We start from the raw sequence: 10,378 nt of genomic DNA on the forward strand, positions 1-10,378 counted from the left end.
TCGGATATCACCTTGCAGTCTCTCACCAACTTGCCATGCTTCAGCAATGTCTGTGGCTTTCTGTATGATTCCATCACATATCCAATAGTTGCATGCATGGGTAGCCAAATCATACTCGCTGTCGACATAATGGCGGCTGGTGCAATGTATTGTCAACATATACAAGAAGCACTGAACAAGTATTTCAGGATCAACACCACTCTTATATTTTTTTTTTTCGAAAAGGGGGGCTTCCCCGGCCTCTGCATCAGCATGATGCATACGGCCATCTTATTAAGCATAAAATAGTCCACAAAGTCTCCAAGTCTCAAGGTTGTCAACAAGAAAAGTAAGAAAAGGCTCACACAGAGCCCGAAGGCTAGATACACAAGCTAGCCAAAGCACTTATACATCACAGCCGTTTGGCTCCAAAATAGACAGGTAAACTAATTGCCTATCCTGTTACACGACCGCCATCCAAACCGGCTGAATATATCCCGAGCTACCATCTCCCATCGGATAGCAGCAGTAACCAAAAGCTCCCTGGCCTCCGTCGGAGTGAGTAGCGACCAGGAACGGATAAGAGCCGTTGCTCGGAAGATAACCTGCAAAACATGGATATTTGTTGACCTGTTAAAGACGAAGTCATTTCTGCAATTCCAAAGCGCCCACAAAAAAGCGCAAACCCCCAAGCGAATATGTTTTGCTAACCCGGGCTCTACCCTAGTTAGCCATGTCCCAAACAACATGTTAACCGACCTTGGTGGGGTAATATTGAAAGCGACTTGAATAGTCGTCCAAAGAATTCTAGCTAGTGGGCAGTCAAAGAAAAGATGTTTAATGGTTTCACCCTGATCACAGAAACTACACCTAGTAGGTCCTGTCCAATTACGCTTAATAAGATTATCCTTTGTTAAGATCACCTGTTTATGTAGAAACCACATAAACACCTTGATCTTTAAAGGAACTCTGACGTCCCACACATGCTTTGAAGTAGGAATCGAGCTGGAATTAATAACATCAACATACATTGATTTAACCGTGAATCCCCCCGACCTAGTGAGATTCCAGCGTAATTTATCAGGTTGTTGAGATAGTTGTACCTGCATCAGTCTCCTAACTAGATGCAGCCACTCTTCCCAACGATTGCCCACTAACGATCTTCTAAACTGGATATCCAGGGGTATCGAGGCGAAGACCGATGCAACCAAAGCATCGCGCCTTCGAACTATACGATACAGAGACGGATACTGGATTGCTAGGGGAGCCTCTCCAAGCCAAGTATCCTCCCAGAATCTCGTGCTTGCACCATTACCAACTAAATGCTTTGACCTCTGAAAAAATGAAAGCTTCACTTTCATAAACCCTTTCCAAAAGGGTGAATCAGTTGGTCTAACCGACACCTGAGCCAAAGTTTTGGTTTGGAGATACTTGTTACGCAGGATTTGAGCCCACATGGCGTCAGTTCCTGAGGATAACTTCCACAACCACTTACTAAGAAGGCACCGGTTCTTGACTTCGAGATTCTCAATCCCCATACCCCCTTGGTCTTTCGGTCTACAAATGATATCCCACTTCGCTAACCGATATTTTCTCTTAGGCTCCTCCCCCTGCCAAAAGAACCTCGATCGATAGAAGTCCAGTCGTTTCCTAACTCCAACTGGGACTTCAAAGAAGGACAAAAGGAACATGGGCATGCTCGTGAGCACCGAATTAATAAGAATTAAACGGCCTCCATACGACATGAGCTTGCCCTTCCAACAACTTAGCTTCTTCTCGAAACGATCCTCAATACACTTCCATTCATTATTCGTGAGCTTGCGGTGATGAATAGGAATTCCTAAGTAGGTAAAAGGCAGCTCACCCAAACCACATCCGAACAACTGCTTGTAATCCTCTTGTTCCTCTTTGGCTCTCCCAAAGTAGAACAACTCACTTTTGTGGAAGTTAATTTTGAGCCCACTTAGCTGCTCAAACAAACAAAGCAGCAGCTTCAGATTTCTAGCTTTTACCAAGTCATGCTCCATGAAGATGATAGTGTCATCAGCGTATTGCAGGATGGATATACCCCCATCCACTAAGTGTGGCACCAAGCCCCCTATTTGGCCAACTTCCTTGGCTCTCCCTAACAACACCGCCAACATATCGGCTACTATGTTGAACAGAATAGGGGACATCGGATCTCCCTGCCGCAGGCCCTTATGTGTCTGGAAGTAATGACCGACATCGTCATTCACTTTTATGCCAACACTACCCTTTTGCGTAAAAGTTTCAATCTGGCTCCTCCAGCCCTCGTGGAAACCTTTCATACGCAAAGCTTGTTGCAGAAAAGGCCATTTAACTTTGTCATACGCTTTCTCAAAATCTACTTTAAAGATGACTCCATCAAGTTTCTTAGAGTGAATTTCCTGGAGCGTTTCATGCAACACCACCACCCCTTCAAGGATGTTTCTGTCTGGCATGAAAGCTGTTTGGGATTGCTGCACCACAGAATGCGCAATCTGTGTGAGCCTATTAGTCCCAACCTTGGTAAAATTTTTGAAACTGACATTCAAGAGGCAGATAGGACGGAACTGCTCAATCCTGAGAGCGTCGGTCTTCTTTGGAAGCAACGTTATCGTTCCAAAGTTCAAATGAAAAAGTTGAAGCCGTCCAGCAAAAAGGTCGTGGAACATGGGTAGCAGATCCCCTTTGATGATATGCCAACATCTTTTGTAAAACTCCGCCGGGAACCCATCCGGCCCGGGAGCCTTATTGTTCTCCATCTGAGAGATGGCATCGAAAACCTCCTTTTCCGTAAACGGCGCAACTAGCATGTCATTATCAGCAGCAGTTAATTGAGGCACATCCTCAGTCCTGGACTCATCGAGGGACACAGCGCTATCCTCCGGCGGTCCAAATAACTGCTTGTAGTATTCGGTGATGTATAGCTTAAGATTATCGTGACCAACAATTGTGCCTTCATCTTGCTCGAGCTGAAATATTTTTTTCTTTCTGTGTTTGCCATTCGCAATCAGATGAAAGAATTGAGTGTTCGCATCCCCTTGGATTACTTTGCGAACCTTTGCTCTGAGCGCCCACTTCAGCTCTTCTTCGCGGAGAAGTTCCTTCAACCTCTTTTCCGCATCAATCTTACAGCACATATCCGCAGATTGAAGAACCGCTGATTCAGCTCTAACATCTAGGTATTGAATAATCTCCAGGAGTCTGTCTTTCTCAACCTTATAAACTCCACTTAGATGTTTAGCCCAACCTCGAAGAAAGCACCTCAAATGCCTAATCTTATTCTGCCATCTCTCGACAGGCGATCTACCCCTAGACTCTCTAGCCCACTCTCTGGCAACAATATCCAAGAAACCTTCTCTTTCAAACCATGACGTTTCAAAGGAGAAAGTATTCTTGTTTCCCACATGCCTTGGCTCCCCTGAGTCAACAAATAGCGGTGTGTGGTCCGAAATTCCTCGCGTTAGAGCCTGCACCGTGACCAGAGGGAACTTCTGCTCCCATTCGGCACTTGCAAGAACCCGATCCAACTTCTCATATGTCGGGTTTGGTAAAGAGTTAGCCCAGGTAAATTGTCTACCAGAGAGTTCGATTTCTCTCAAATCCAAACTCTCAATGATGGTATTAAACATAAAGGACCATCGCCCATCAAAATTATCGTTATTCTTTTCATCCCGCCTCCTAATAATGTTGAAGTCCCCCCCAACCAGGATAGGGAGTTGTTCGGACCCACAAATTCGAACCAGGTCAGCCAAAAATTCAGGTTTAAGCTCAGGTTGTGCAGCCTCGTAGACCGCCACAAACACCCAGTTAAACCCATCTATTTTGGACCTGACTCTGAATTTCACTGCAAAGTCACCCATAACAACACTCCGGACTTCAAGGGAATCACATCTCACACCCAGCAAGATGCCCCCAGACCTCCCTCTTGGAGGAAGACAATGCCAATCGAATTCCACCCCTCCCGACAACGTGTTAAGAAACTGAGGTGCAAAATTATCCCTACCAGTTTCAGAGAGAGCAATGAAATCTAAACGGTGCTCTAAAGATGCCTCCGCTAGAAACCTACGTTTAGCCAAGTCCTTAAGACCTCTGCTATTCCAGAATATTCCTTTCATAGGTCATCATGGAATTTTTTGGCCTTACGAATTCTAGCACTCCTGCGTACCGCGGATGCAGGGTACACCTTCCGCTTCCACTTACGTTTAGGAATGTTATCACCTGTAGCCCGGTCCTCATAACCGTGCTCTGGTTGAACATGTGCTGCATCATCTACCTGGAGTTCATCCTCATCAGGCTCCGCAGACGGAGGAACAAGATCCGCGCAGAATTTATCAAGCACCCTAACACCCAAGGCCTCAATCTCCGCATCATTCAAAGGTTTTACAGCCGCTAGGTTTCTAATAGACTCCAAGGCCCGTTCCGCTTCCAAATCTAAAAGATCATTAACCGAGTTTTGAATTTCCAAATTATTATTCCCAAGAGACACCCCCACTTGGTTTGCATTATTAATAATCTCATCCTTAGAGAAATGCAGAATAGAATTTGAAACATTAACTGACATACCTGTTGTGCTCTCCACATCACGCAGCTTGGCCGCCCGCATAGCGCACCTCTGCTGCAAATCATCAACCTCCGGAAGGTCCTGGAGACGAGAGCTCGTCCGCCTCCCCTCGGAAGCAGGGTCTCGGATCCCTCCGAACGCGATCACCTCCTCCCGAGTAGCGGCTCCCGGAGTAGGTCTGGGAGAGGGGGACCGCGTAGGAGATGTGGAGATGCCTGACGGAGTTGGCACCAGGGCCTCCTGCCCTAGTCCGACCCCCCCAGCCGACGCCGTGGCAGCCGTGCGCTCCACCTGCAGGACCGCCGTCGGTACTAGAGGGTCAGGGGCCACCTGCCCCTGACGCCTGCCTAGCACCTCCGGCGACCCCACCACCAACGAGGCTCCCGCGAGACGGACCTCCAGGGCCTCCTGCCCCAAAGATATGTCGCCCCGGCTGGACACAGGTACCTGCGCCGCCTGCTGTGAAACAGAAGAATGAGAGGGAGTCGTGGCCACCTGCCCAGACGCCCCTCCCCTCCACAAGGAAACCAAAGACCTAGATCGCCCTGGCGATTCCTGAGGCTCCACCTCTTGAACAACACGGGCACTGAAGCTGGCCGACTGCCGGGGTGACCGCCCAAAGTCCAAGACCGGTAGCGAATGCTCGAACGCATCGTCAGAGTCAACCCGATCACTCCACAGACGAGGAGGCGCCGACGACGGCAGAAAAGATCCAAACCGCAGTGAGTTATGAGGCAAAGACGAAGCCGGGGACTGCTCCATCCCGGCTCCGTTCTCCGGCTCCTGAGCAGCAGGCCCCGATCCATTGGGCTCCTGTGCTACCTCATCCGCCTGCTCCCTGGGAGCACCTGTATCATCACCCCCATCGTGCATATCCACGTCAGTGCCAGCAGCAACCTCAGCAAACAACTCTGCATCCTCAAACTCAATATCAAGTGGAAACACCTCGCCTCTATAGGTCCAGTTGATGACGTCTGGGACATACTCAATATCCAGAATGCTAACTCGCAGTCGAGCCACCCCCTGAGCTCTAGTGAACGCCATATCCACTTTCTCTGTCTTACCAACCATAATCCCCAAACTAGCCACCACACGCACATCAGAAAGAGCCTCAGACGGTGCCCCCGAGAAACGCAGCCACACCTGAGTAAGAGGCTTCCCCTTAGGCTCAACTTTCTTCCACTCGTGGAACTCCAAAATACCTTTGGTGCCTGGCACCTTACACATCCCAAAGCTCAACAAACGCTGCAAGTCCTCAATCGAAGGAAACTCCACTCTGAATACTCTATCCTCAACGGGTACGAGGTCCCACTGAAAATCACCCGGAGCCAACTCCTGAAGTCTCTGCACAATCTGAGCCTGGGAGACATCTCCCTGTGTCACCTTGACCAAACCAGAAGTAAGGCTCTGTGTATCAGCTGGGATCTCCCTCGCAGCCGCTGACTCGAAGAACATCAGCTCCGCACAGTACACACCATATACAGTAAGAGCTGGAATATGGTCCCTCAGCAAAGGACAATCCCCTGAAGCATGCGCAGGCTTACCACAGGATTCGCACAGCTGGGCCACACACTCCGCGATGAAGTGCCCCTTCTCTCCGCACCGGTAACAAAGCATTCTCTCTTTCTTCCGAGCGTACTTGGATGCCCTCTCAGAATCAGCCACTTGAACCACCTCAGCCTCCTTCGCAATCCCAGGAACCTCAGCAACCACAAGTGCATTCACCACCTCCATCGCCTGGGGAGGTAGCTCCTGTGGTGTCTGATCAGTCTCCATCGCCGCCCCGTCAGAGTCAACATGTCTAGGGGGAGGCGGCCGGCGGAACCTTCCGCGGCCTCCACCACGACCACGGTATCCGCGATAACCTCCTCTGTGCCTGTTATCAGGTCCTGAGGCCCCCTCAACGAAGCCTCCAGCCAGCCCCAGGAACGGTCTCTCTGCAGACCCGTCACTCTGCCAAGCATAACCCCGACCTCCTCCCGCTGAAGATGAGCCCCGATGCTGGCCTACTCCATACGCATCAAACCCGTCATCACCCCACTTGCCTCGAGGTGCATCAGTCGGTCTCCCACTGGTATTACTCTGATTACTCTGAACCTGATTCTGCCCCGAACGATTCTGCGCCTGACGAACCGCAAGGTGTGGCGGGGGTGCACGCTGACCCCCGGCAGTTGCCGCCACCGGATCAGCAGCGACACCGGCAGCCACCGTGGCCCCCGGCGTCTCGGCCCTCAGAGCAGCCATCCCCTCCGCCGACGCGTTACGAGCCGGCACCACCGGCGGTGCAGGGCGAGGAGCTCCACGGCCAGTATTAACCATACCAGTCGTCATCGACCCAGGAGCCGGCGCCGCCGGCGGCGGAGGGCGAGGGCCTCCCCGGCCGACCCCAGCAGCATGAGATGGCACCGGGGGTCTATGCGCTGCCCGGCCAGCCGTCGTTGGCTGCGCCTCAGGAGCCCGAACTCCCGGAGCGCCCAGCTGCTGCCGCGGCTGGAGAGCGCCTCCACGACCTGCAGCACCCGGCGCAAGTGCCGGCGGCTGCTGTCCGGCCGGCGGTGCGCCCCGTCCCGACGCATGGGGCGGCGGCGGTCGAGCCCTTCCAGCCCCCCCCCCCCGCGGTACTCGCAGCAGGAGGGGGTCCCGCTCCACGTCCAGCCATTAGCAGCGGCGGGATCCTCCTCGCCCTGCCCGATCCACACTGCGGGAAACCACGACTCCCCTGGCGATGAACCCTAGCGGCACGTACCGACTGCGCTGGGACGATCGAAGGATCGGACGTGCATGGCAGAAAACACTCAACGGACCGGCCTTGAAAGACATAATGGGCCTCATACCCATTATTGTCCGGCCCATTGGCAACGAGGCCCGAAGGCTCCCGATCCAGCCCGGCCGCACCAAGCAGCTGAGCGAGCGCGGTCGCCCTCGTCGATCGAATCTCGGTCGCCGTGGCCTCCATGGCCGGCGCCGGCGGACGCACATTCCGGGACAACAACTTCCGTCCTTTCTTCCTCTTAACCGTAACCCACGCATCCGGTCGGATCAGATCAAACACAGTGAGCTTCGGCAAACATACCTTGGGTAAAGGTCCCTTCCATGGACGAAGCGCCGACGGCGCCGTCCTTCTATGCACGATCCGGCGAACAATCTCGATCTTCTCTCCATCGTGCAGCCCCTCACGAGCCAGATCGTCTCTGGGAACCACCTTGTCCACCGTGGTCGCTACTTCCTCTTCCGAGTAACCTGAATGAAAGAATTCACAGATTAGGTCCGACGGCGTAGGAGACGGCGGTGACTCCCCCGACGGCTCCGCTCCATCCTCGTCCGCATCATCATCGTCAGATCCGGCGAGGGCCCAGAAGTGACCGCCCACCCGGCGGCGATCGCCGGCATCGGGCGGTGGCTCCGCCGTCGGGCGCGGAGATCGCCCCGGATCGCCTCCCTGTCGCCTAACGGTCATGGGTCCGCCGGCTGTGCAGGCCTAGATTTGACCTGTAGCGCGAAGCCTTGCTTGCATGAGACGATGCAATGTCTGCATGTACACAGTCGTGCTTGCTGCAGCTTGCCACGACCGATTATCACCACTCTTATATGCAACTAGTGTAGCCTCTTTGCGCAGTAGATAGTACCAGAGATCTTGTGGGTTTTTCTCGTAGCATGAAGCTGAGAGAAGAACATTTGTTATATCCTTCTTGATGGCCTTGTCTTTCATATTGGGGTCCATCCGAAACCTCCCTTGGAAGGTCCATATCACCTTGTTGGTCAAATATTCATATACAGGAAGACCAAGGCTAGATATGTCAATCTCCTCGTTGCTTCCATTGTGAAGAACCAGCAAAAACCTGCTGCCCTGTATGCTCCTCTGGATCTCTATTGCGACCTGTGCTATCCCAGCCCGAGATTGCTGATCAGTAATACCATTGAAATCATCCTCCTCGTCTTGCTTGCCAAACATCTGCATCACCTGATTGGGAAGATTCAGCTGCTCTGCGATTTCCCTCTGAACTGCTCTTGTGCTCTCCCACTTAGAGCAGTCGATGTGGATGACTTGCTCAAACTGCAGTCCCCATTGCCGTTTCTTTTCATTCGATGCGAGCTGTTGGGCTACGGCTTGCACGACCGCAGATGCCCCCAGCCCGTCCCAGCCATCAAAGTATATGACATTTTCTTTTCCTCTAGTATACTTGAGTTCATCCAGAATTCCTTCAACAGCCTCATCAATGGTGTTTGCCTTGATAACCTGCATGCATATGTGAAGCGGTGAGGACGGTGGCCACCAGTGCAAAGTAGCTACATACATAGTAGCAGTCCTCCCTCCATTCCAAAATATAGTGCGCCCGCGCTTCCCAAGGTCCAACTTTGATTATAAATTTAACCAACGAGACCGACTGCGACGGGAGAAAAAATTATATAGTTGAAAACTTCTTTTGAATACGAATTCGCTGGTATAACTTTTGCTCCCGCCGCAGTCGGTCTCATTGGATAAATTTATGGTCAAAGTTGAAGCACGGGAATAGAGGAAGCACTCTATTTTAGAACGGAGGTAGTATATATATGAAACAATATGTGATGGGCAAGGTTACGCAAGCGTGATGCAATTAATGAACAGAACTCCTGAGATATAGAACACTTTACAACAAAAGATTTACCACAATCGATGCACCCACGAGGGTACAATAACCCAAATATTTTGTAAACTAGCTCGAACGGGATAAGAAAGATAACATGCACAAGTGAACGAAAACTGATGGTACATGTAAACATACTTCTGTACGCATGACGAATTGGCAAGATACTGCAATCTCTACCCTCTAGATTAATTCCATTTCCAGGTCATCATTGATCAGTCAGCTCACTAGAAGTCTCCAGCTGAATTCCTCGAGCTCGATTGATTCCTGTATACAAATGCAATGATATGCAAGCAAGATTAATAAAATAAAACTCAATGACCTAAAGGAGAGCATGCAAAAAATATAATTCTCGTGCTTCCACAAAATTTCAAAAAAATCACACGTGTATGTCATAGAGTACTGTGTGCGGCTGTTAAGTTTCATACAAATTTTTATATTTTTATGTGCAAAAAATAACAAAATTAGAGCACATAAATGTGCTTTTTAGCCTCTCATGACTGCTATTTTAGTTTGGACTGCATGTGAGATTTCACCAAAACTTTGCAAATACATAGGTTACTGTAATATCTACATGTGATTGTTAATGAAATTTTCTGAATCTTCGAAACTCACTTCTATTCTTTCAAAGTAAAGAGAGCACATTTGCTCAAGGGTAGAAAATCTATGTCCTGATAAAACTAGCATACATAGATACGAAGAAGCAGACAGGCTGATTGAATACAGGTGTAAGCTGAGCTTTACATACCTTGGTTATATTGAATAACTGGTACTATGCAGACTTGCAGAGAGTATGTAGCTAGGTAGAGACAGGGGCAACTAGAAGCTGGCTAGACTGGAGAGCGAAATCTGGACACACAACATGCTTCAACGGGGTCCTTGTGGTTACACACAAATGCCTTGGCTAGACAGAATAAAAGCAAGCAGTACTATTCCTTACCTTTTGCTTTGCCTTTTGTCTTTCCTTGAGGACTATCTTTTGCTTTCACTAAAGACAGAAATCAATTCTATGCTTGTAGCTAGCTTAGCTGCAAGATTTAAAGATAAAGAATTCAAGGCCTGACCGGCCATTGTTTGATCTCGCTGCTAGCTAATCAAACAACTTTTGTGTAACTTGCATTGAAAAGAATGTGGTGCAAGTTAGATTCAAGGGTGCGGCTAATATCACTAATCCTATTTTACTATTTAGCTTCATCTGCTACACAGA

General features: G+C 50.1%; 1 protein-coding gene across 1 annotated transcript; it reads right to left on the minus strand.

Moving 5' to 3' along the window:
- Positions 1 to 207: 207 nt before the first annotated feature.
- On the minus strand, positions 208 to 10,043 carry LOC119319338. The gene is made up of 5 exons (XM_037593828.1): positions 9,920 to 10,043; positions 9,310 to 9,438; positions 7,620 to 8,783; positions 4,549 to 5,002; positions 208 to 584 (listed from the first exon to the last, which is right to left on the minus strand). The coding sequence occupies exons 3-5, from the start codon at positions 8,001 to 8,003 to the stop codon at positions 442 to 444; spliced, it is 981 nt and encodes a 326-aa protein (XP_037449725.1). The 5' UTR covers positions 8,004 to 8,783; positions 9,310 to 9,438; positions 9,920 to 10,043; the 3' UTR covers positions 208 to 441.
- Positions 10,044 to 10,378: the final 335 nt, after the last annotated feature.

This window comes from Triticum dicoccoides, chromosome 6A (genome assembly GCF_002162155.2).
Source record: "Triticum dicoccoides isolate Atlit2015 ecotype Zavitan chromosome 6A, WEW_v2.0, whole genome shotgun sequence".
Taxonomy (NCBI): domain Eukaryota; kingdom Viridiplantae; phylum Streptophyta; class Magnoliopsida; order Poales; family Poaceae; genus Triticum; species Triticum dicoccoides.

Bases quoted from the DNA above. Each gene is read 5' to 3' on its own strand.
- LOC119319338 (XM_037593828.1), bottom strand. From the start codon at position 8,003: ATGACCGTTAGGCGACAGGGAGGCGATCCGGGGCGATCTCCGCGCCCG. The intron at 5,003-7,619 runs GTATGTTTGCCG...GTTTCACAGCAG, and splicing joins GGAAGGGACCTTTACCCAAG to GCGGCGCAGGTACCTGTGTC. The intron at 585-4,548 runs GTATGTCAGTTA...CATGTTTTGCAG, and splicing joins TGATGTGGAGAGCACAACAG to GTTATCTTCCGAGCAACGGC.